At 43.3% G+C, this 25899-nt stretch overlaps 1 protein-coding gene across 4 annotated transcripts; it reads right to left on the reverse strand.

Moving 5' to 3' along the window:
• Nucleotides 1–117: 117 nt before the first annotated feature.
• CCDC92 (coiled-coil domain containing 92) lies at nucleotides 118–25899 on the reverse strand. Of its 4 annotated transcripts, none has more exons than XM_072144327.1 (4): nucleotides 25509–25899; nucleotides 6994–7158; nucleotides 3920–3961; nucleotides 118–1311 (listed from the first exon to the last, which is right to left on the reverse strand). In XM_072144327.1, exons 2-4 carry the CDS (start codon nucleotides 7121–7123, stop codon nucleotides 539–541), a joined length of 945 nt encoding a protein of 314 aa, XP_072000428.1. In that variant the 5' UTR covers nucleotides 7124–7158; nucleotides 25509–25899; the 3' UTR covers nucleotides 118–538. The 4 variants fall into 4 exon arrangements, with proteins under 4 accessions (XP_072000428.1, XP_072000427.1, XP_072000430.1 ...); XM_072144326.1 differs by having other exon boundaries at nucleotides 25513–25896; XM_072144329.1 differs by lacking the exon at nucleotides 25509–25899 and adding an exon at nucleotides 20079–20099.

A 25899-nucleotide genomic window follows, 5' to 3' on the forward strand; every position in this document is an offset into this window, starting at 1 on the left:
GGATGCACTTACTTTTTCAAGTGGGTGCTTCAAATTAAAAATAAAGATTAAATAAAGAGCAAAGACCTAGGAAGGAGCAAGTGGCATTGTGGTAAATGAAACCTCTACACATCACCATTGACTTTGAGTAAAGTGTCTTATTCAGTTGATCAGACATATACATTTATCTGCGTGGTTTGACGTTCTGCCAGTAAAGGTATTGTTATACAGTGTACACATTAGAGCAGTAGGTGTGAACAGCCTCATACAGCTTGCTGCACTAGTATTGCTGTGTTAGTAATGCTGCAGGTCTGGCAGCATAGTCAGTGACTCTGGGAGCAAGCATTGCACAGGCTGATAGTTATTGAGTGATTTGCCATCAGGATTTCAGAACGGTGAATTAGGTCTGTATTATATTTGGCATGCAGGGAGATCAAGTAACTGGAAAAAAAATAAAAAGGAAATCAAATCTACTTTTTGTATTTACCGTATATGGTAACACAGTGCATAAAAAGCGTCATCATCATTATTTTTACCAGTGGATGTGGATACATATGTTTTAAATAGTTCTGTCCGTCCCCGAGTGCTTCCTAACAACTTTGCTTGCATTGACCTGGTCCACTGCCAGGGTCTCGACTTCTGGCTGGGGTACGAGCTGACTCTGGACAGAGGTGGCGTGTGGGATCCTATGGGCAACCCCAACATGGGCCTTCTGCTTCTTCTCTTTAGCTGGACTACTAGAGTCAGAGCGTATGGGAGGGATAACAAGTGGGCGCTCTTTGACGACCTGTGTGTCCGCTGACTGCCTCGCCAGTAAAAATGGGGTGGGATCAGGCATTGCATCCACAGGTTCGCGCAACATTATCTTACGACCATCAGCCCCAAGCCTATAGACCTCTGCAAAGTCTGCATTCAGGGGAGTGGATAAGCTCTTCTTCATCCTTCTTCTTGGGGTCTCTGGTAACTTTTCCTTTGGAGGAGATGGCTTGTAGGTGGACATGACTGGACTCCCCGGAGGAGCGGCTTCAGGGGCCCCACTTGTACTTAGCAGCTTTTTCTTTGTTGCATGCAGCTGTGACGTGAGATAAGCGATAGTGCTGGCTCTTTGCTCCAGCTCACTGGACAACATGTTGAGCTTATGGCTTTTAACTTTCAGTTCTTCCAAATATTTCTTCTCTCTTTCCTTTATTGTGTTTTCCAGCACCATGATCATGGCATTTTTCTGTTCTAGCTCCTTTATTAACTCGTTGTTCTCCGTTTCTTTATCTTTTAGCTGAGCTTCCAGTTCTTCACATTTTCTTCGGAGCTCATCACTTCTTGAAAAACTATCTCCTACGAATGGATGAAAACATAACATCACAATTCTGGAGATGCCATCTATTCAATGCAGTACATTACCATTCTCTGCCTTGGCTATAAACGGTACCATAGTCCCTGGCAGCACTGTTAGAAGAAATGCAATCCACCTAGTGATGAGGTGGATTGCATTTTATTTCATTTATTTTCTTAGAATTTTTTCATGAGGCCGTTTTGGTTAACCCTGATGTTAATCCAAATGAAAAAATTCATAGAAAAATAATGAAAGAAAATATTATGAAAAAAATCAAGTTCAGTTCGATTTGATCCCGAACTGAATCTTTTCAAAAAATTTGCTCATCTAATTCAATCATTTTTTAACTATTTCTATGTCACTGAACAAAATTTTTTACCCCAAGGACCAGTTCACATCTCGGTTGTTTCATTTCAAGTTTTTTTCATCAGTTATTTTCAGCCAAAACCAGGAGTGGTCAAACACACAGAACAAGCACAAATCTTATCCCTGTGTAAACTCCACACCTGGTTTTGGCTCACAATAAGTGATGCAAAAAATGATGAAATTAAATGTAAAGGTGACCCTTTCCATTTTAGAGCAATCCTATCTTTTTAACTAAACTCTCTTGTGCAGTTCCTATGCTATTTTCTTTATGTCAAATCAGGAAACATGACCTCTCCTAAGGACAAGGAATTCATTGTAAAGTACAAAAATACCACTCAAGCATTTTGAGAAAATCCTGTGCTCATTCATTATTCAGATTATGTTTGCATTCATTTGTAAATGAAAATATCTTGGAAGAAAAATTATAAATCCACTTGCAAATTCAGGGAAATGTTGAACGTAAGTAAAAGTCCTGTATGTTTCTATGAGAACAGATTTCCTATTCCCGTCAGACATGGTTTAGTCCATGCACCATAAGAAATAATAAAACATTTATGAAACTGCAGTGTTTTTATCCTCCACCTACAAGCTCAGATTTCAGACCGTAAGCAGAGGACAACATGGAGGAGAGCGTCTGCTCAAGGACACTAATGGCCAATAAATCAATAAGGAGAGGTCATTTCTTGTTCAAGGGTCCAATTTTTCCCATTTTGTTTGACCCATCAATGCTGGCTGTAACAAGATTACATGAAACATTTATATCGCCTGTAACCCACAGGGGACACTGCATGTATGGCAGCATGTAAGCAGAGAGATGATCAGCTGCAGGATGGCGTGGCCTCAATGTCTCAGGAAACACTTAGCAGGATTCTGCTTTATCGCTCCATTAGATCTGATGGGTTAGTAGAGCAGTGTGCATTGATTAAACAGAATAAGGTTTTTATCTAATATACATTTTTTCTCCCATCCCAGGTTTTAGACCCCTGTTATCATACATTTATCCCCTATCTGGTGCTTCTGTATAGGACTTCCAAGACGGCTTAGATGAGCTAATGCTGGAAGCCTGTATAATGGGGGTATAATGGCAATAATGGGGGTCCCTGCTGCCTCAGCCCATGTAATCACTTACATTTATCTACAGGAAAGGGGAGACATGTATTTTATGGGGAACCACTTTAAGGGACTGTCCAAATGTTTGAAACAAAACAAGAACATTCTTAAAAACAACTAAATGCATACAATATTAACTGTTCAGTACAAGAAATGGTTGCATGGATCAAGAAGATGTAGAGAACATCAGTGCTCTAGGACATTATAGACAATTGAATATCACTGGAGCATGGGTGCTGCAGTACAGGAATACTAAACAGGGGAGTAAAGTCTTTATTTATTTATTTATTAGTTTATAACATTTCTTGCCATTTCATTACTTTAAGGAAATCTACCATCAAATTCAAATGATAAACCAGGGACAATTACCACAGTTACGGTGCCTGGATCTATGAGTAATGTTCTTAAATTAGTTATCCATCGCCTCCTTCCTTCTAAAATCAACTAGTAAAATAATGAGCGAGGAGGACTCCATGGTGCCAGAGTGCTGTAGCTTCACAGGCTGTTACACTGCACAGAAGCACTCCCCTTAGGTAGGGAGGAGGAGACAGTGTGAAAGTCTGTGAAGCTACAGCACGGAGGGGCTCAACTAAAGCACTTGTGGCTTTTTGTGATTTTGGAAGGGAAGAGGCTTTAGATAAGAAATATAAGAAGATTACCACAGTCACGGTGCCTGGATCTAGGAGTAAGTGTCTCTGGTTTATCATTCTTTATTTTAATTGTACATTTCCTTTGAACTCTCGGACAACCCCTTTAAGTGAGATCAACTTCAAGTCTATTTGGTTAGAAGTTACAGTGTTACACTATAACATCTCAAATTCCAGCAAAGACTTAGCAAATGTCAGTGGAGATCTAATAGATAATAACTACAAAGGCCGCAGTGTGAGTGGTGTTGTGTCCATGCTGGCTCGGTCCCCGTGGCCTTTCATTCTTCACAACCTCTCATAGAGCTCTACTTTTATATCATATTCAGCTTAGAAAGAACATACTGGATCAGTAAAAAAAATGCCTCTTGTTCTTTCCAACGTTGAATAAAAGTGACTATTGAGACCAGAAACACAACTGTTCAGTCTCAATTTGCAACGGAAAATGAAAAAAAAAAAATTGATGAAATAATATAATAATGACGCTTACCTGTCTGGTCAGAGGATTTCAGCGTCAGCTCATATGTTAGATCTGTAGAGATAGAAAATAAAAGATAGATGAAACATTATAACTGCCCCAAAAAGGTAATCCCATGTTATAGTGCCATGGATATTGCTGGTATTACAGTAACACTACGATTGCTGAGGATTTGACCTCTGCTGTCTCTGATCATCAGAGGAAATAATGGAGCTTGGTCTCTGTGGCTTATTTCCTGCACAGCGGAGCTCCCGGCCACACGCCAGGCGGAGAACTGCAATGCAGTTACATGGGGCTGTGATGTACAGGAATATTATTCTAATAATACCACTATATACTGCAGCGCTTTACAGATCATGGATTACCTATAAAACCAACATAAGGCATTACAGAGTAAGACTATTGTCATATAAAACAATAAGGATGGGGGCCCTGCTCGCAAGAGTTTACAATCTACTCTGCTAGGGAAAAGTGCAGGAGCCACTGTGCTTCATGTAAGTGGTGGCTGATCCTAGTGATACACCATGACTTAGGCCACCGGCCCACGAGCGAGTGCAGTCAGTGGAAATCGCTCCGTGTGCCGAGGGGATCTCCCGACCCCGAACCATTCACCACAGGAATCTGTGCTCATTGCAGTAATCAGAAGTGGGTTGGGACATCCCTTCAGCGCACAGAGCGTTCTGCACTGACTGCAATCACTTATGGTCAAAAGGGCTAATTCTAAAAACAACTCCGTATATTGGGATACTGAACACATAACAACCCAAGGCCAAAACCTGTCCACTGCATGAAATACTGAATGAAAGCAGACATCCAAATGTTCAGAAATAATTTCAAGCACTTTGTGTCATGTTTTCATGAATAAAAATCTGGTTGAAGCTATTGAACATCAATATGTATGTATATCCTAGGTATACAGTATACCGTGTTCTGACGCGTGGGTATACAACAAGGCACAGGCCCCTTTCTCCATATAGTAAGCACAACCACAACTGCTCATCCATGTGTAACAGAGAGGTTAGTAGTCTTTTCCAAACCACACATTGCATCTGCGCCCACAGTGGAAGAGGGCTTCGCCCATTTGCATATGCGTAGGAAAAGTTAGAGGTGCAGGGACCACGTTTCTACATTTTTTCTTTATTTTTTTTGTACAATTATATATACCATATCCTCCACAAGGGAAGGTAAATGTCAGTCAAATGATATCAGTGGTTTGAGAAATAAACGGTACCTTACCCATGATGTGTGAATGCTGTGGGTTCCCCTGATGGATGGTTCACATTTTTTGGCTTTCTTAGCTAAAAGCTAATGTTTTAGTCTATAGAGACTAAGGCTATATTCACACTGCCGTTGCCCGCCCGTACCGTACCGTAGCGGGCAACGGCAGTGTACGGGGAGAGGAGGAGGAGGTGAGCGCAGCTCACCCCCGCCCCTCTCCATAGCAACCTATGGCGCACGGCGCCGTATTACGGGAAAAGATAGGACATGTCCTATCTTTTTCCCGGGTACGGAACGGTATGGTGCCACACGTGTGCGGCACCGTACCGCTCCCGTAGGGTGCCGTGCGCCCATAGGAGTGTATGGGGGACGTATATCGGCCGTATATACGTCGGCCGTATATACGTCCTCCATACGTTCGTGTGAATGTAGCCTTAGGCAGGATTGAGTCCATTTTTTGGTTGGTGTATAAAGTACATATATGCTATTATCAGTCATATTACACAAATAACTACACATATAGAACATATTGCCCCATGGACAACAGAGAGGACCAGCGGGGACAGTCCCAGGGGACGTTCAGTCAGCAGAAGGAGACCTCCACCCAGACAAAGAGGAAGCCAGACAGATACAACTGAATATCAGATTTTCTTTTGTGTATTGCAACTGACTAGTCTTGATTTTTTCCTCACCCCTGCTCATATTATACTGAAAATGTCTTTGCCTGCTGTCGCCCTTGCTATTCACCCTCGCGGTGGAACCACTGGCCCAGATAGTAAGAAGCGATTCCTCAATTACAGGTCTGCAAAATGATCAGCATATTGGAAAAACAGCACTTTATGGAGACAACCTATTCCTTTTTTCTAGGGATAACGGGTCACTCTCTGCTGCAGACCATATCAGTCATCAGTTGTTTTGGTGACTACTCAGGGCTCAAGATTAACTGGAGCAAGTCATGTCTACCCCCTCTTGATCCTCTTCCAGAGACCTCTGCTGTATCTAATACCCCTTATTTAAACACCTCCGCCATTGCGGCATATAGAGTTATGATAAAAGAAGTCCTGAAAAACGATGTTCCTCAAGAATTTTTTATTAGGACACATCTACCATCTAAAAACTGATGATAGGTGTCCTTTAAAGAGTTTGCAGTCCTTCAAGAGGAGTTTAATTTGTCACCAATTTTACAAATTCGTACAATTAAGACACGCCTGGACGGCTCAGGTGGAGAATCTGGTCCTTTGTGGTCCTATGGTACATTCCCATTTAACTCCCTAGTTTAGGGGGGGATAACATTGGACCCATCTCATTAATATATATCCATCTACTTGATTCTTACTTAAAGCCATATCTGTTTCAGGTTAAGCAAAAGTTGATGTTTGATGTACGGACAGGGGACGGAGGGAGGTTGTTTTAAATGTTATGTGTTGTAAAAACTGGCTCCACTTTTGCGGAGAATCTACTATGGAAAAATATGGTAAGAATGACAATTCTCTAGATTCTGCATGTACCCATCGATTAGTCCTGGTGAATACCAATGCAGCTATTCCTTGTGCAGATCCACTGCAGAAATAAAAGTACCACATGTTGTTCTAGAAAATAGCGGGTGGACTATATTGGATACTTTTCCACACAGTTTCATACCCTGGTATCAGTCTACTTATTCCTGGGACTCGGCAGTGGAGCCTGCAGTAATGGTAAAGCATTGCATGGCCATCAGCTTCTGAGGTTGTGGCAGGTCACCCACCATCCCCTATAGCTGGAGGGTGCATTGGCACTGACCAGATAATAATGGCCAATCATGAGGATTTGTCATCACAGAAACAAAGCCGTACATAACCCCTTAGAAGGTCATGGCTCTCCATTCCCACCTGTGCAGTGTTGCTGTAGCCGGCGGATCTCAGCGTGTAATCCTTTCAGCGTGTTGGCATGTTCTTGTTGGAGAAACAAGAGGTTTTTCTGGGCACTCTGTAATTGATTTTCCAGGTTAGAAGTGGCCATTTTGATCGCTTTTATGGAGTGAGGAAGGTGTCAGCCTGAAGAAGGAAAAATACATTTTATGAACAGATGTGGAAAAACACATACACACCTTGTAAAGGAACATGAGGAAATCGCATTGTTTTAAAGAACTATTTACTTTTGCTGCCCATATCTCGAAGAGAAAGATTAGAGAGGACCTGGTCCTGCGTAGATCACTTCCTCTATTACCGCAATTTACAACACATCTTCTTCCCGATACGTGATCCATCACTGCTGGAGATGTCCCTGATATATGACAAAGCCGATGGGTCTGGGTTTCAATAATCCATAACACTTATTGCCGTCGATGACAGTGGGCTCACACCTTGTATATAGTACAGCTACCTGCACCAGGGCCTATGCTAATACATTGGTGCACATCTAGTAGTATAAATAGAAATCTGATAACATGAGATTAACCACTTCACCTCTCTTTCACATATTTTGTCATATTGGCACTGTGCTGCTGGATATACATGTACTGTTATCATTCTGATATTACTGGATAGTCTTCCAGGAAACAATCCTCCTCAGGTTAGTATTTCCTATGAATAGGATTACATGTAATCTATGTATAAATAGCTGCTGAGTCATGAATGAGTACACGGCACTGGCACAGGTACCAGCAGTGCAGGAAATATTTGGGATGTCTATCAGACAGTTCATCTCTTGTTGTACTATGTACCCAATCTATTGTATCAGAGGTTATCTTACAATGGATAATTATCAGAATAATCTGCAATGTGTACGGCATGTCTGATGTTATAACATTATTCTCCATCCTGTACAGTCCCACAGACAATGAAAGTGGATAAAGAACAGGATAAGGAATACAGGCGGATAGTGGGGTCTCACTGCTGAGACCTCAATGATTGCAAGAGCGAGACCCTCATCAATCTGGAGAACTTGGGTCCTGTTCTCAGTAACAGGGGGTCGAGCATGCCTCTCATTGATGAACAAGGTGTTTGGATATTTCTGACACAAACACACAATTGAATGGAGTGGCAGGACACATGCTCAAACCCGATGCTCAATCCTTTAGTGAGAACAGGAACTCCTTTGTGTAGGGGATAACATAAAGGGAACCTGTCATCAGAAATCAACCTAATAAACCACTACCAGTATGTTACCAAGCAGTTAATTTTATGGATGATGCGACCACCATGGGCCATGAAAGAAACAAAAACCAGAAAGCTAGAAAGCTAGACACTATACTATATAGTGGTTTAATAGGCCAATTCTTGATGACAGGTTCCCTTTAAATTGTTGGTACAAGGCCTGATTTGAAATGATTCCTTTCTTATGTTAAGTGGTGCTCAGATTTTTTTTTAAACTATTATGCAAGAAAGTGGATTTTAATAGTTTTTACTATATGTTGGAGTAGATTTCTTAGTTTAATAAATGAAGTGACCTTGCATGCACTTAGAGTTCTTTCAGCTGCATCAAAAAATAAATGCAACTAATGGATAGTGTAGAAGTCCAATAATAGAGAGGAAGACCAAGGTCATTTCATAGCCCCAAGCCTACTTGTGCAGTATTAACTAGCTGTACCCCTTACTCCATTCCATTATGACAAGAGACTTGTAGTTGAATATACATTTTATTTTGGGATTCATCCATGTGAAGAAGTGATCCAGATGTATCATATACCATATTGTAAGTAAAAATCTTGCAATCGAAATTTATTGCTCTTGTGCAACACGCTACAGGCAGTCCCCGGGTTACATACAAGATTGCTTCAGTAGATTTGTTCTTAAGTTGAGTTTGTATGTAAGTCAGAACTGTATATTTTATAATTGTAACCCCAGCAAGAATGTTTTAGGTCTCTGTGACAATTGGATTTTAAAAATGTTGGGTTGTCATAAGAACCAGGATTAACAATAAAGCTTCATTACAGACTCCTGTGATAACGGTTAGAGCTGATCATTGTAGCCTAGGACTAAAGTACAATAAATTACCAATATCCAGAGGTCCGTTTGTAACTAGGGGTAGTCTGTAAGTCAGGTGTTCTTAAGTAGGGGACCGCCTGTATTTACAAGTCAACATCGTCACACAGACCAAAAATATCAACCTAACAAACTTACCGATGGATAACTATATGTCTCTATTATAGCTAACCGCGCCAATTTAGACTGATCAAACCTCAAGAAAAGTTTAGAACTTTTGTTTCTGACACACTGTAGTATTACTAACTTAATCAAACTTTAAAGGGGTATTTCGCCAAATTAATGTTATTGTTTGCATGATGAAAAATTATACATTTTTCTATTATACTTTCTGTATGAATTCCTCATGGTTTTCTACATCTCTGCTTGCTCACCTTTTATAAAAAGCTTTTATGTCTATTTCCTGTGGACAGAAATCTGACCATGGTTACACAGGCTCATTAGTATCATTAGACTGTGGATTATATTGAGCTATGTGACCATGGTCAGATTTCTGTCCACTCGAAATAAGCAATGAAGCTTTCTATGGAATGACAGCAAGCAGAGATCTAGAAAACAGTGAGTAATTGATACAGACAGTATATTGGAAAATTGTATAACTTTTTATTGTACAAATAATGGGAATGGGAATACCCATTTAACTTACTGGCCAGAATAACCAATCCCTGCAGAGGTTAGGAATCTGCCGCTATCACCAACTTGCTGTAAATTTGGAATGGGTAAATGACGATATTTTGCTGCGGCTAACCTGCAGAGATTTCACAAGGTGTGTCCCCAGCCAAACTCTGTTTATTCTTCTTGACCCGGCCTGAGGCAGTTTTGATAATAAGGCTCAGTTTGTTGAGATAGTTGATAATAATTGGTAATAAGTCACTAGATCTCGCCTGTGTGTGGCTTTTCTGGTACAGTAAACTAAATATAAAGTGGACAAGCTGCGACAGCGCTCTAATGTACACAATGTATAATGTTATCTCCATATGCATTACACAAAGCTTCACTGTAGTCATGATAACAATATATGTGTACTGCATAAATCCCAACCATTGTATGTACTAGACACAAGGGCGGGACATACGTTCTGGTAGAGGAGGAGATCACACGAGCGCAGGTCTCATGGGTGTGTCTCTGAACAATGGTAAACTGACAGCTGACATCATGCTTCCCAGCAGTCACTGTATATTCAGGGTAAACTTGCAATTTTTTGCATCACATCAACCAATTTAATTATTTTTAGTTTTCAGTTCTGACTGACTATGAGCAGCACTGCACAGCGAGGAACGTGCCCGGGGCCAGAAGCGCAGTGGGAGCCAAACTATTCCAAAAAAGTCACCATTAACCGCACTACAATAATAACCCACAAGTAGATATATATCCTATACATTTCTGGAATGGACATCTGAGATCTGCAGATTTAACTATGAGCCCCACCGTGTACTGCGCTCTATCATACGGTGCCGCTATACAATAACAGAAAGTTTAGAACAACTTACATGTAACTCATGTGACTAAGAAAAGGTTAATTGTGCAAGTGACATTCACTCACAATGTAGTTACAGCTGCAAATTCCCAGAATATCACCATGAACAAAAACAGGAAAAAGGAACAGAAAGCTGCTGTGATAGAGCTGAAGCATTCAAGTAAGCAATCTCTGCGGGGGATATCAAATGAAACGCACGTGGCCTGGGCTGGATATCTAGGATAACCCAATATGATCCCTCATCCGAATTCAATCTGGGAGTGAAAGTTTTTCCTTGAGGCTGCTGCAGACAATGCGGGCGACACCTATGTTCTCATCGCCCCCTCCCGCGGTAGGTCATATGGACACATCTTTACATCCTTTGTTTTCTCCAGGAACAGGTTGTTCCATTATTACCAGCAAAACAGATAAAAGCCGACCTACTTCTTCCAAGTGTGGTCCGGGATCCCCTAAACAACAGCGTGCCCACCTAACAATGCCACCCAGAAGAAAGGCTGAGTGTCTGGACGCAGACGAGGTGCTAGATCAGGTTATTATTAGAAAGCAATTAATCATTTTTGGACATTGCAGGGGCAGGAGGGATGATACAAGACTGTTCTATTAAAGCAAGTCTAACATCTATGTGAGTAAATCACGGAGGTACCAGCCAGGACACTTAGTTCTCCATCTGCAATGCGGACCATCTGATCCCTGCTTACATTACGTCCGTAAACTGGAACAAGGAAATCTACATTACATTATCAGAAATCTATGTCGTTACCTCTGGGGGATTATCCTCGCCTCCTGAAGATTTCAGCACCACGTGTAGAAGGGTCAGCTCATGAGGAAGTGCAGCTCTGCTATTCACACACCGATGTATGCAGACACAGACTGCACCGTGTCCCCACCCTGTCATAGAGAGGATGCTCCGAGCCCCTTGTCCTCCAGTGATCAGGGGAGGAAAACGCCCTTCATATCCCGGGGGTACAATATGGATCGTTTATTCCCAGGCAATGCCCCGCATACTGATGACGAGACATGGGAGGCTGGGAAAAAAAAGCCTCAGCCCCTCCCTCACATCAGAACTAGTAGATCAAATGTATTGCTACAAAGTGCTAAAAATAAGACTGCATCTACAGACAGTCCTAGCCATGAGACGTACAATATAGCGACAATGCAGAGATTATGTCACGCAGAGCAGCTGGTTTTCTAGAGGTTGCATTATAGTCACATCATAGGGTGGTACCAGCTGATGCCAGCCTGTGCCCAGGTAAAAATAAAATATTTTATGTAACAAAAACAAAGTAAATATATAAATGTCCACTATAGAACAATATAAGTACATGAGAATTATTTATGGTAAGCAAGAAATGTGAAAAGCATTAAAATGGAATAATATCATAACACTGTAATATAATATTTATCCTACAAGCCCCTCACCCCTAGCTCCCCAAAAAATGATACAACACACATTGTTAAAATCATTGTCCTAGAAAAGTCCAGCTGAAGCCATAGAAACGTCCTTCCTATACAAGTATAAAATGCCTGGCTAGGGGTCACTCAAAATTTCTTTCCATATGTAACGCCAGAGAATGAGCAGATCATGAAGGTCACAGCTCTCAGGTTTCCATCTATACACATCCCCAAAAAAAGAAAAAAAAACACTTATGACCAAGCCAAAACCTTAAGAAAGACTCCAAACAGTTATTGAACCTCTTCAGATGTAATAAAAAACCTATTGTCACCTCCACCGATTCCAAAATCTTCTGTCCTGTAACGGGTGTAGCTTCACCAATTCTGGCATAGCTGAAATTTTTTCTCTAGCCCTCAACGTTCTCAAGCGATTATCTCTTTTTATGCAAATTTACTGTCAGGTGGGCGGTGCCCTGCTGTCTGCTTCAGCACGGGACCCGAAATTAGGCTACTGAAACTCATGGTACTGAACGTTCAGGCAAGTTAGGGGAGCTAAAAAATAATTTCATATGCACCAGCATCCATGAAATGATAACTATCGAAGGATGCAAAGAGTTGGTGGAAGTAGTAAAAGACCCTCTATAAGTGCCTTAATTTATTTATTTGGCAAAATTGTGAAAGAGGAAGCGCTGATAGATTACAATATTTAACAAGCCTAATATAATGTTCAAAAACCTAACCTCTTCCTTATATGAAATTACAGGAAGTGGGCTAATAACTAGTCAGGGGTGCAAGAAGGAGAAATGTCACTCATGATAATAATTAAAATAGCAGTGTAACATTACATAGCACCATTATATAGGATGTAACATTATATAGTATTGTAACATTATATAGGATTGTAACATTGTATAGTATTGTAACATTGTATAGTATTGTAACATTATATAGCAGTGGTGGTGAACCTATGGCACAGGTGCCAGAGGTGGCACTCAGAGCCATTTTTGTGGGCACTCAGACCATTGCTCCAGGACAGAGTACACTAAATAGGACCAAATCCACCTGCAGTCCCAGGCAAATTAAGAGATGCTGTTTTAAAGCGACATTTCATTTGCTGTTTTGAACTCTGGGAAAAGTGAGGTGTTGACAGAAGTGCAATTGGTCTTTGTTGGTCATCCGGCTGGACCCACTATTCTTTCTCTACAGAGGTACCCAGGAGAGAAGCTACAATGAGGGTCTGCATCTGTGTTCCTTCTTTCAACTGTATTGGTGGCCTCAGGGGGTCAATACGATTGAAAGACGAGGAAGAACAGGTAGCAATAAGTTACTGCTTAAAATGTCGTGTTGACACTTCACGGTAAATAAGTGGATTTTGGTTTTAGTTTGGGCACTCGGTCTCTAGAAGGTTCGCCATCACTGTTATATAGGATGTAACATTATATAGGATTGTGACATTATATAGGATTGTAACATTGTATAGGATTGTAACATTATCTAGGATTGTAACATACATTAGAACTTTATTTATTAAAGGGCTCATTGTCAGAAGTAAAACAACATATCCACCCTATGAGTTAGGATTCAGTACACAAGAGCTTACAATCTATGAAATAGGTATTTCCAACATTCTAATATCTCTGTCTTCCTGTACACTGCACGTATTCTTTCAATTTCAAGGCTAAATATGTAGACCAAATCCGATGCAACCTATTTATAGATAAATAGATAACTTTAATAATCCCAACAGGGACACTACTATTCCCCAACCAACACAAATTCAATTATTCATTACAAAAAGCATTGTCAGCAGCAGACAATATATAACACACAGGGAGATGTATCACTGCTCTGTTTTCTTGCTTAGAAGCAGTTAAAGAATTGCAAATCCAGGCCGGCGGAATGGGCTCATGTAATTCTGAAAAACCTGTTTGTTTGCAAGTTTTTTTTACAAACGGACCTAGCATAGATTTGCCCTGCAGGTGCATTGCCTGCCAGATACATCAAAAGACCGAAGCCTCTTGGACGATCGTTAGAAAGAGTGGTCACCATCATCCAATGCCAGCGTGTGATATATCTTTCCCATAGATTCATATTTTCTACAAGGTATAGCCCCTAGGAAAGTACTGTATACCCCTGAGAAGTGATAAAACATCGTATGGCACACATTAAGGGCCAACAATTTACTAAAAAAAAAAAAAATTCTTTATACTTTTACTGTATATACTCGAGTAAAAGCCGGCCCAAGTATAAGCCGAGGTACCCAAAAACTGGGAAAACCTATTCACTCGGGTATAAGCCCATGGTGGGAAATGCATTAGTCACAGCATCCCAGTATATAGCCAGCAAGCCCCCTGTAGTATATAGCCTTCCAGCTTCCTGTAGCATATAGCCTGCCAGCCCCCTGTAGCATATAGCCTGCCAGCCCCCTGTAGCATATAGCCTGCCAGCCCCCTGTAGCATATAGCCTGCCAGCCCCCTGTAGCATATAGCCTGCCAGCCCCCTGTAGCATATAGCCTGCCAGCCCCATGTAGCATATAGCCTGCCAGCCCCATGTAGCATATAGCCTGCCAGCCCCCTGTAGCATATAGCCTGCCAGCCTCCTGTAGTATATAGCCTGCCAGCTTCCTGTAGTATATAGTATATATATTCTGTCTTCACATTGGCACCAGGTCCGTGACAGCTCCGTGCGCACAGCCCGACCGGTGCACTCTGTGATGTCAGCAGTGGCTGACACGACAGTTGTGCACCGGCCGGGCCTTGCGCACGGAGCAGTCACGGAACTGGTGCCCGCATGAAGACAGAAGAGGCGCGGCCACAGGGCTGTCTTGGACCTGCGACATGAAGAGGCGGAGCAGCCCGGGCCGTCAGAATGGTGAGTAGTCAGTGGGGAATTTTCAGCACAAAAATTGTGCTGAAAAACTTGGCTTATACTTGAGTATATATGGTAATTTATCTGGGTATTTCCAATCAGCATAGACTCCCTAATATTTATAGCCCTCAGCTGACTGACCTGCACTAGCTATCGGATCTAACACCTAATTTTGTTTACTAACATTAACCATTTCATTACTGGACAATTTTCCAGTTTTGCACTTCCGTTTCTTTACTTTCACAAGCCATATATTTTGTATTTTCTAGGGGCATCATTTTTTATTTTGTTCATTGTACTGGGAAGCTGGAAAAAAATTCCAAATGTGGTAGAATTGCTTTTCCTGTGCGGTCCACATAAAACCTCACCTTTATTCTTTGGGTCAGTATGATCACAGTAATACCAAAGTAACTAAAACTTTAACTAAAAAAAAAACTATACTAACTAAACTTTTTAACTAAAAAAAAAGATTAAAATCTTTTGTGAAAAAAATTCTTAGCTTTGCCATATTTTGACAGCAATAACTTTTTCATTTTTTGCGGGACACGATGACATTTTCATTGATATCATTTTGGGGACGGTACAGCCTTTTGATCACTATTATTTTAAATTTGTATGTGTTACAAAATAGCAAAAAGTGGCAATCTAGGCATTTGGGCACCATTTTCTGTTAAGGGGTTAACCGTCGGGAATAATAATTTTTTATATTAGGATAGATGGGACATTTTGGGGCTCGGCGGTAGCTAACATGTTTATGATTTTACTTATTTATTTTTATATGCGTTCTATGGAAAGGGGGGAGTGATTTGAATTTTTATATTTCTTTATCGTTTTTAAACTTTTATAAAATTTTTATTTTTACTATTATTTCAGACCTCCTAGGGTAGTTTAACCCAAGAGTGTCTGATCACTCATACAGTATACTGCAATACAATTGTATTTCTATATACAGGCGGTCCCCTACTTAAGAACACTCGACTTACATACGACCCCTAGTTACAAACGGACCTCTGGATATTGGTAATTGATTGTACTTTAGTCCTAGGCTACAATAATCAGCTGTAACAGTTATCACAGGTGTCTGTATTGAAGATTTAGTGTTAATATTGATTCTTATGACAACCCAACATTTTTTCGCAGAGACCAAAAAAGTTCTGGCTGGGATTACAATGATAAAATATACAGTTCCGACCTACATACAAATTCAACTTAAGAACAAACCTACAGACCCTATCTTGTATGTAACCCGGGGACTGCCTGTATTGTGAATATACTGCTTCTGTATTAGAGTCTGTCTCTGAAGATATAGAGTATAGAGTCTGTCTCTGAAAACTGAAGATGAATGACAGCTATGGAGCCTTAAGCTGGCAATCCAAGATGACAGTGCCCATTGGAAGCACTGTTAGGTCCCGCTGTCCGCTTTGACCGGGCACCTAACAGGTCAACTAACTCGATTGGTGCCAGCACCGACCGCCGGGTGTAAGCTTTGTAATACAGCGGACACCTGCTGTGTAGTCCGTGAGCCTTCCTCATACTCCCCTCACCGCTGTATGACATATATAGTCGTACAGCAGTATGGAAGTGATTACAAATAATTTCTTTTATTTAATTACATTAAAGGGAACCTGTCAGCGTAAACTGACTGTTGGCATAAACCTCTTCCAGTATCTTGTGAAGAAGATTACCACATTTTAGATGATGTTTCTTTCATGGCCCAGTATGGTGGCATCATCCAGAAAATCAACTTTGAAGTGAGATGTAAATTGGTTGCATGACGTCACGGAAGGGTATAGTTTAGTACTGAAGTCAAGCTCTCCCCATCTCAGAATGTCCCCTCTGTTGTGACTGATGTCATTCTCCAGTCTTCTAGAGCCGGTTAGTGAAGTCCCTGGATAGAGCCATCAATTACAGCGAAGGAGGCATTTTAAGGTGAGGAGGACTTGACTAAACATCCCTATTGTGACCTCAATCACAACAGGGGGAGCAGTGTTAGGCAGGGAGCACCTGACTTAAGTACAGAATTTTCTGCCTCTTTATAGAACCAATTTACATTTCACTTCAAGGATAATTTGAGGATGCTTGACAATAAACTGGTAGTGGTTTATTAAGTCAATTTCTACTACCAATTTCTAAGATTACTTCAGGTTATTTTCTCCAAACAACAAGCAATGGTACATTATCTCTTGAAACAACCCCAATCACCACATTGTTATAAGAACACTTTAGGAGATGATGTGGTGAGTAGTAACTGAAGGTAAACAGAAATAGTGATAGGGCTGTGCCCTCACATGGTTCTCTAGCCCCTTTGCGCTCTGCAACAGTTATATCCGCCGCAGAGCTATGAAGGGTGTATGAAGAAGGCTCACGGGCTGAGCCCTCTTCATACAGAGATAGGCTTTGCTGCATATTGCAGCAAAGACCCATTGCTAACAGCCGCGGTCGGTGCTTGCACCGAATGCAGGTGTTAACCTCTTGTCTGCCGCCAGCAAAGATCCCGTGGTGCTTAAAACATGGCAACGCCGTCGTCACCTTTATTGAGATTAAAAGAAGACTTACTAAAGACTTAAAGGGGTTGTTCACTTTCAGCAAATAATATTGTTTGTGTAAGGAAAAGTTATACCATTTTCCAATATACTTTCTGTATCAATTCCTCGCTGTTTTCTAGATCTGTGCTTGCTGCCTCGCCATAGAAAGCTTCTATGCTTACTGTATAGAAATCTGTCCATGGTCATGTGATGGACACGTAGGTGCACAGCTCATTAGTATCACAGAGAGTTATAAGAGTTGTGTGATATAACGAGCTGCGCACATGTGTGACCATGGACAGATTTCTATCCACTGGAAGTAAACATAGAAGCTTTCTATAGAATGACAGGAAGCAGAGATCTGGAAAAATTAAATTGATACAGAAGACACATTGGAAACTTGTATAACTTTTCATTACTCAAACAATATCAATTATTTGCTAAAAGTAGACAGCTAAAAGTAGATAACCTTACAACTTAACAAGAACCTCAACATGTCACACAACATTTTAGCACGTGATTTGAGAACTTTTGATTCTACAGAAAACCAGGGGTTCAGTATCCATAGCGGAGTTCTATTTCTCCGGTATTGGACGACACTTCCTGACACTTTCCCGAGTTGTACTCATATCCTACAAGGAGGCAGGAATAATGGTATAAATGACTATAATCCTGGCAATTCCAATCTGTCACGGGTGCTCCTGTGACCCATACCCCGGGTCGCAGGCACACCAGTGTACTTCCGCGTGCCCCCGGAGTTGCACCGCCGGAGAACTCACCTCTCCTGGCTCCAGCGACAGTCTCTGCAGCTCCCGCGGTCCAGCAACCTTGTCCCCATCTCGTGACGATAATTGGCGCTGGCCTGCCGCCTTCTCAGTTAAATTCCCAGCCCCTGCCTGTGTCCTCTGCTGGATCTTTGTGTCTCGCAGCCTTAGAAAAAGCTCCCCAGCGATATTCCTGTGTATTCCTGCGTTTCTGTGTGTTCCTGTGTATTCCTGCGTTCCAGTGTGTTCCTCCTCCTGAGTTCTGTGTTGCCGTGTTCCTGTGTTACCAGAGTCCATCCGTGTTCCTGTGTTGCTGTGTCCCATGTGCCTATGTTCCCATTCCCATCTGAATCTCCCATTGCTGACCCCGGATTGGACTTGACCCTGCATCTCTGCCGCCTGCCCTGACCCTGTGCCTGGACCCAACCACAAGACTGTCTTCCGTTAAGGTACCTCGACCTCAGCTGTCACCGCAGGCTACTCCCACTTGTGGAACGACCTGGTGGTACCCTGCCCCAGCAAGTCCATCCCGCTTTGCGGTGAGCTCTGGTGAAGACCAGGTGATACTTAGACTCCAGTCCCAGGTGTCGGCTAGTTCCATCTCCCGCAGTGGTCCAGTGGATCCACATATCCCGAATCCTGACACAATCCCCAGTTTTCGTTCCCAGTATTTTGCTGACATACAGTCAGTAGTATGTGGGCCATACACAGTTGTGTGACCCTAGCCTATAGGTACTGTCCTATGCTAACTTCATCAGTTTACCTTTACCCTGCAATTTATGTCGTTTTTGAAGTGCTTCTATCCTGGTCAGAAGCCTAGCATGTCAACATACCCTCCCAGAAACCTAAATAGAGGCATATTATACTGTAATGGTGCAGACGTGATAAGGGTAACAAGCACAAAACTTAAAGAGAACCCGTCATGCAAAATAACCCCCCTAAACTAAATATATTTTCATAAACTGCCATTAGAGAGCATTGCCTTTATCCCTTCATTGTCCCTCTACATGCCTGTAAACCTAAGCAATGAGGTCCTAAAGCTGTATGCAAATGACCTGTGAAGTGTCCAATGAAGCATTAGCATATTCAAGCTGTCCACTCTATTCATGAGTGGGAGGCACAGCCACACCCCCAGTGCATGACTGACAGCCTGTATAATGATGTGAGGCTGTATAATGATGTGCTTCCTGGTGCTGGTGGCCACGCCCCCTGCAGCCTGTGTGTGCATGTGTCTGTATAGGAGAGATACAGCAGCTCCATGCAGCCATGTTACAGCAGAACATGTCAGGTTGATGTGTAGCTGATGTCTGTCTATCACCTGTATATTAGGAGGATGCAGCATGTCAGCAGAAACAGTGCACACACTAGCCATGCTTTACTATACATTACACACAGACATGAGCAGGGGGAGGAGAGGGGAGGGGTAACAGGGGTGACATCACTGCCTCTGACCATGTGACCAGCCTCATTTACATGATAAAAAATAGATGATTTTACAATGATTAATGTATGAAATAACTAGATAAAGGCTGGGATGGATCCTTGTGATCTGCTCCAACAGGTAGAGGTGACAGGACTAGTGGCAGAGACCTGATGACAGGTGTCCTTTAAAACAAAAGTTTCCGTTATTTAATCAATATAAAAGGTTTTGCCATAAATATCTACCTCATATACATCTATCTGTGTTTCAGAATTTGAATTTTTTATCTGATGCAAATCATTTTTGGTGTAGCAGGGACATGACACAAGCAAACATGGTCACCTAACTATTTAGGTTACCCCCTTTCTACAGGATAGGAGGACAACAAGTTGATTGTGAGGCTCTGACACACCGATCATGAGAATTACCATCTACTGTCTATTAGAGTGCTAGAGACAGCCAAACACTGTCCTTGGCAATTTGTGACACTCCTATACTATTGAACAGAAGGACTCATGCGCCACACAATAGTGGGAATCGGACCTCATTCTCTGGATTTGTGGAGGTCCCAACAGTCGGACCTTCACTGTTCAGCTTGTTATCTCCTACCCTGTGTGGATAAATTAAATAGTTAGTAAAACCCCTTTACAGATATTTCTAGTCATACCCAATTTTTCGGTAAATCGCCCTGCATGCCATTGAGTAGTGAAAAAGAACTAAATGTGTCTTTGCTATTCCCTGTTGCCTCCTTCTGACACTTTCTGATCGGCATTACATGTTGTCATAGGGACATTAGCAGCTGTGGACAATCATGGATGACAGCCTATAGGTGTCTCATCCCATCACTGCTGCACCAGTACATAATAGACCAGCAGCACCAAATAGAGGAAATGGCCAAGTGACTATCGCTACTTCTTGTTACTGTTAAAGGGGTTGTCCTAAGGTTGAAACAAATGGTTACATGCCAAAACAGCATCACACCTGACCATGTTTTTTGCTGGTATTGCTGTATAGGGATAGATGGAGCTTAGTTGCAATACCACACACTACCCATGGTCAGGAGATTTTTGTAAGAGAGTAGCCATGTTTTACAACTTCTGGTCAACACCCTTAAGAGCATGATGAGCCATTTTCCATATAAAAAAAATAATATGTTACATTTGGAAGACCCCTTCAAGTTGAGACAAACACAACTTTGATACATGACTATGCTGGATGTAACCTGCAGCTCTGATACATGACTATGCTGGATGTAACCTGCAGCTCTGATACATGACTATGCTGGATGTAACCTGCAGCTCTGATACATGACTATGCTGGATGTAACCTGCAGCTCTGATACATGGCTGTGCTGGATGTCCCCTGCAGTTCTGATACATGACTATGCTGGATGTAACCTGCAGCTCTGATACATGGCTATGCTGGATGTAACCTGCAGCTCTGAAACATGACCATGCTGGATGTAACCTGCAGCTCTGATACATGGCTATGCTGGATGTCTCTGCAGCTCTGATACATGGCTATGCTGGGTGCTCGCTACAGCTCTGATACATGGCTATGCTGGATGTAACCTGTAGCTTTGATACATGGCTATGCTGGATGTAACCTGCAGCTCTGATACATGGCTATGCTGGATGTAACCTGCAGCTCTGATACATGGCTGTGCTGGATGTCCCCTGTAGTTCTGATACATGACTATGCTGGATGTAACCTGCAGCTCTGATACATGGCTATGCTGGATGTAACCTGCAGCTCTGATACATGACTATGCTGGATGTAACCTGCAGCTCTGATACATGGCTATGCTGGGTGTCCCTGCAGCTTTGATACATGACTATACTGGGTGTCCCTGCAGCTTTGATACATGGCTATGCTGGATGTAACCTGCAGCTCTGATACATGGCTATGCTGGATGTCCCCTGCAGTTCTGATACATGACTATGCTGGATGTAACCTGCAGCTCTGAAACATGACTATGCTGGATGTAACCTGCAGCTCTGAAACATGACTATGCTGGATGTAACCTGCAGCTCTAATACATGGCTATGCTGGATGTCCCTGCAGCTCTGATACATGGCTATGCTGGATGTAACCTGCAGCTCTGATACATGGCTATGCTGGATGTAATCTGCAGCTCTGATACATGGCTATGCTGGATGTAATCTGCAGCTCTGATACATGGCTGTGCTGGATGTCCCCTGCAGTTCTGATACATGGCTATGCTGGATGTAACCTGCAGCTCTGATACATGGCTATGCTGGATGTAACCTGCAGCTCTGATACATGGCTATGCTGGATGTAATCTGCAGCTCTGATACATGGCTATGCTGGATGTAATCTGCAGCTCTGATACATGGCTATGCTGGATGTAACCTGCAGCTCTGATACATGGCTATGCTGGATGTCCCTGCAGCTCTAATACATGACTATGCTGGATTTAACCTGCAGCTTTGATACATGGCTATGCTGGATGTGCCTGTAGCTCTGATACATGGCTATGCTGGATGTGCCTGTAGCTCTGATACATGACTATGCTGGATGTCCCCTGCAGCTCTGATACATGGCTATACAGGATGTGCCTGTAGCTCTGATACATGACTATGCTGGATGTCCCTGCAGCTCTAATACATGACTATGCTGGATGTAACCTGCAGCTTTGATACATGGCTATGCTGGATGTGCCTGTAGCTCTGATACATGACTATGCTGGATGTCCCCTGCAGCTCTGATACATGGCTATGCTGGATGTAACCTGCAGCTCTGATACATGGCTATGCTGGATGTAACCTGCAGCTCTGATACATGACTATGCTGGATGTCCCCTGTAGTTCTGATACATGACTATGCTGGATGTAACCTGCAGCTCTGATACATGGCTATGCTGGATGTGCCTGCAGCTCTGATACATGGCTATGCTGGATGTCCCTGCAGCTCTGATACATGGCTATGCTGGATGTAACCTGCAGCTCTGATACATGGCTATGCTGGATGTCCCCTGTAGTTCTGATACATGACTATGCTGGATGTAACCTGCAGCTCTGATACATGGCTATGCTGGATGTGCCTGCAGCTCTGATACATGGCTATGCTGAATGTAACCTGCAGCTCTGATACATGGCTATGCTGGATGTAACCTGCAGCTCTGATACATGACTATGCTGGATGTCCCCTGTAGTTCTGATACATGACTATGCTGGATGTAACCTGCAGCTCTGATACATGGCTATGCTGGATGTGCCTGCAGCTCTGATACATGGCTATGCTGGATGTCCCTGCAGCTCTGATACATGGCTATGCTGGATGTAACCTGCAGCTCTGATACATGGCTATGCTGGATGTCCCCTGTAGTTCTGATACATGACTATGCTGGATGTAACCTGCAGCTCTGATACATGGCTATGCTGGATGTGCCTGCAGCTCTGATACATGGCTATGCTGAATGTAACCTGCAGCTCTGATACATGGCTATGCTGGATGTAACCTGCAGCTCTGATACATGACTATGCTGGATGTCCCCTGTAGTTCTGATACATGACTATGCTGGATGTAACCTGCAGCTCTGATACATGGCTATGCTGGATGTGCCTGCAGCTCTGATACATGGCTATGCTGGATGTCCCTGCAGCTCTGATACATGGCTATGCTGGATGTAACCTGCAGCTCTGATACATGGCTATGCTGGATGTCCCCTGTAGTTCTGATACATGACTATGCTGGATGTAACCTGCAGCTCTGATACATGGCTATGCTGGATGTGCCTGCAGCTCTGATACATGGCTATGCTGAATGTAACCTGCAGCTCTGATACATGGCTATGCTGGATGTGCCTGCAGCTCTGATACATGGCTATGCTGGATGTCTCTGCAGCTCTGATACATGGCTATGCTGGGTGCTCGCTACAGCTCTGATACATGGCTATGCTGGATGTAACCTGTAGCTTTGATACATGGCTATGCTGGATGTAACCTGCAGCTCTGATACATGGCTATGCTGGATGTAACCTGCAGCTCTGATACATGGCTGTGCTGGATGTCCCCTGTAGTTCTGATACATGACTATGCTGGATGTAACCTGCAGCTCTGATACATGGCTATGCTGGATGTAACCTGCAGCTCTGATACATGACTATGCTGGATGTAACCTGCAGCTCTGATACATGGCTATGCTGGGTGTCCCTGCAGCTTTGATACATGACTATACTGGGTGTCCCTGCAGCTTTGATACATGGCTATGCTGGATGTAACCTGCAGCTCTGATACATGGCTATGCTGGATGTCCCCTGCAGTTCTGATACATGACTATGCTGGATGTAACCTGCAGCTCTGAAACATGACTATGCTGGATGTAACCTGCAGCTCTGAAACATGACTATGCTGGATGTAACCTGCAGCTCTAATACATGGCTATGCTGGATGTCCCTGCAGCTCTGATACATGGCTATGCTGGATGTAACCTGCAGCTCTGATACATGGCTATGCTGGATGTAATCTGCAGCTCTGATACATGGCTATGCTGGATGTAATCTGCAGCTCTGATACATGGCTGTGCTGGATGTCCCCTGCAGTTCTGATACATGGCTATGCTGGATGTAACCTGCAGCTCTGATACATGGCTATGCTGGATGTAACCTGCAGCTCTGATACATGGCTATGCTGGATGTAATCTGCAGCTCTGATACATGGCTATGCTGGATGTAATCTGCAGCTCTGATACATGGCTATGCTGGATGTAACCTGCAGCTCTGATACATGGCTATGCTGGATGTCCCTGCAGCTCTAATACATGACTATGCTGGATTTAACCTGCAGCTTTGATACATGGCTATGCTGGATGTGCCTGTAGCTCTGATACATGGCTATGCTGGATGTGCCTGTAGCTCTGATACATGGCTATGCTGGATGTGCCTGTAGCTCTGATACATGACTATGCTGGATGTCCCCTGCAGCTCTGATACATGGCTATACAGGATGTGCCTGTAGCTCTGATACATGACTATGCTGGATGTCCCTGCAGCTCTAATACATGACTATGCTGGATGTAACCTGCAGCTTTGATACATGGCTATGCTGGATGTGCCTGTAGCTCTGATACATGACTATGCTGGATGTCCCCTGCAGCTCTGATACATGGCTATGCTGGATGTAACCTGCAGCTCTGATACATGGCTATGCTGGATGTAACCTGCAGCTCTGATACATGACTATGCTGGATGTCCCCTGTAGTTCTGATACATGACTATGCTGGATGTAACCTGCAGCTCTGATACATGGCTATGCTGGATGTGCCTGCAGCTCTGATACATGGCTATGCTGGATGTCCCTGCAGCTCTGATACATGGCTATGCTGGATGTAACCTGCAGCTCTGATACATGGCTATGCTGGATGTCCCCTGTAGTTCTGATACATGACTATGCTGGATGTAACCTGCAGCTCTGATACATGGCTATGCTGGATGTGCCTGCAGCTCTGATACATGGCTATGCTGAATGTAACCTGCAGCTCTGATACATGGCTATGCTGGATGTAACCTGCAGCTCTGATACATGACTATGCTGGATGTCCCCTGTAGTTCTGATACATGACTATGCTGGATGTAACCTGCAGCTCTGATACATGGCTATGCTGGATGTGCCTGCAGCTCTGATACATGGCTATGCTGGATGTCCCTGCAGCTCTGATACATGGCTATGCTGGATGTAACCTGCAGCTCTGATACATGGCTATGCTGGATGTCCCCTGTAGTTCTGATACATGACTATGCTGGATGTAACCTGCAGCTCTGATACATGGCTATGCTGGATGTGCCTGCAGCTCTGATACATGGCTATGCTGAATGTAACCTGCAGCTCTGATACATGGCTATGCTGGATGTGCCTGCAGCTCTGATACATGGCTATGCTGGATGTCCCTGCAATCCTGTCCGGTGTCACATTTGGGCATCCAGCCAACAATCACAGAGTGTAGCGGCCATACCTACCCGCTGTGCAGGTCACAGGCTCATGTCCGCCGGCCTTGTCCCTGTGTCCAGCTCCTATCTCCCTGAGCTACCGGTCACAATACAGCAGTGCATGACGGGAGGCCTCCCGGAGATGCGGCAAACATGTAGCAGCTATGGTGCGGTGCAGGCCGCGTAGGTGACAGTGTACACTTGGACGGTGAGTCCGACCTCTCGGGCGTTTCCTGTGTCCCGGTGCTCAGGGTTCTCTACCCCGCACACAACGGCGCAGGGCTCAGGTGCACCGCCGTCACCATGGAAACGAGGTCACACAGGAAGAGGCAGAGCGCGGCAGTGACACTGGACGTCCGCTGGGGGTCACTAGAGTCACGTCCCGCTGTCAGCACCGTGGCGCAGTGTCTCACCCGT

The sequence above is a fragment of the Engystomops pustulosus genome, chromosome 1 (assembly GCF_040894005.1).
Source record: "Engystomops pustulosus chromosome 1, aEngPut4.maternal, whole genome shotgun sequence".
Lineage (NCBI taxonomy): Eukaryota > Metazoa > Chordata > Amphibia > Anura > Leptodactylidae > Engystomops > Engystomops pustulosus.

Excerpts from the sequence above, each read along its gene's own strand:
- CCDC92 (XM_072144327.1), bottom strand. The coding sequence starts at position 7,123 with ATGGCCACTTCTAACCTGGAAAATCAATTACAGAGTGCCCAGAAAAAC. Across the intron at positions 3,962-6,993 it reads GCTACAGCAACACTGCACAG|ATCTAACATATGAGCTGACG; the intron begins GTGGGAATGGAG and ends CTATCTCTACAG. Across the intron at positions 1,312-3,919 it reads GAAATCCTCTGACCAGACAG|GAGATAGTTTTTCAAGAAGT; the intron begins GTAAGCGTCATT and ends ATCCATTCGTAG.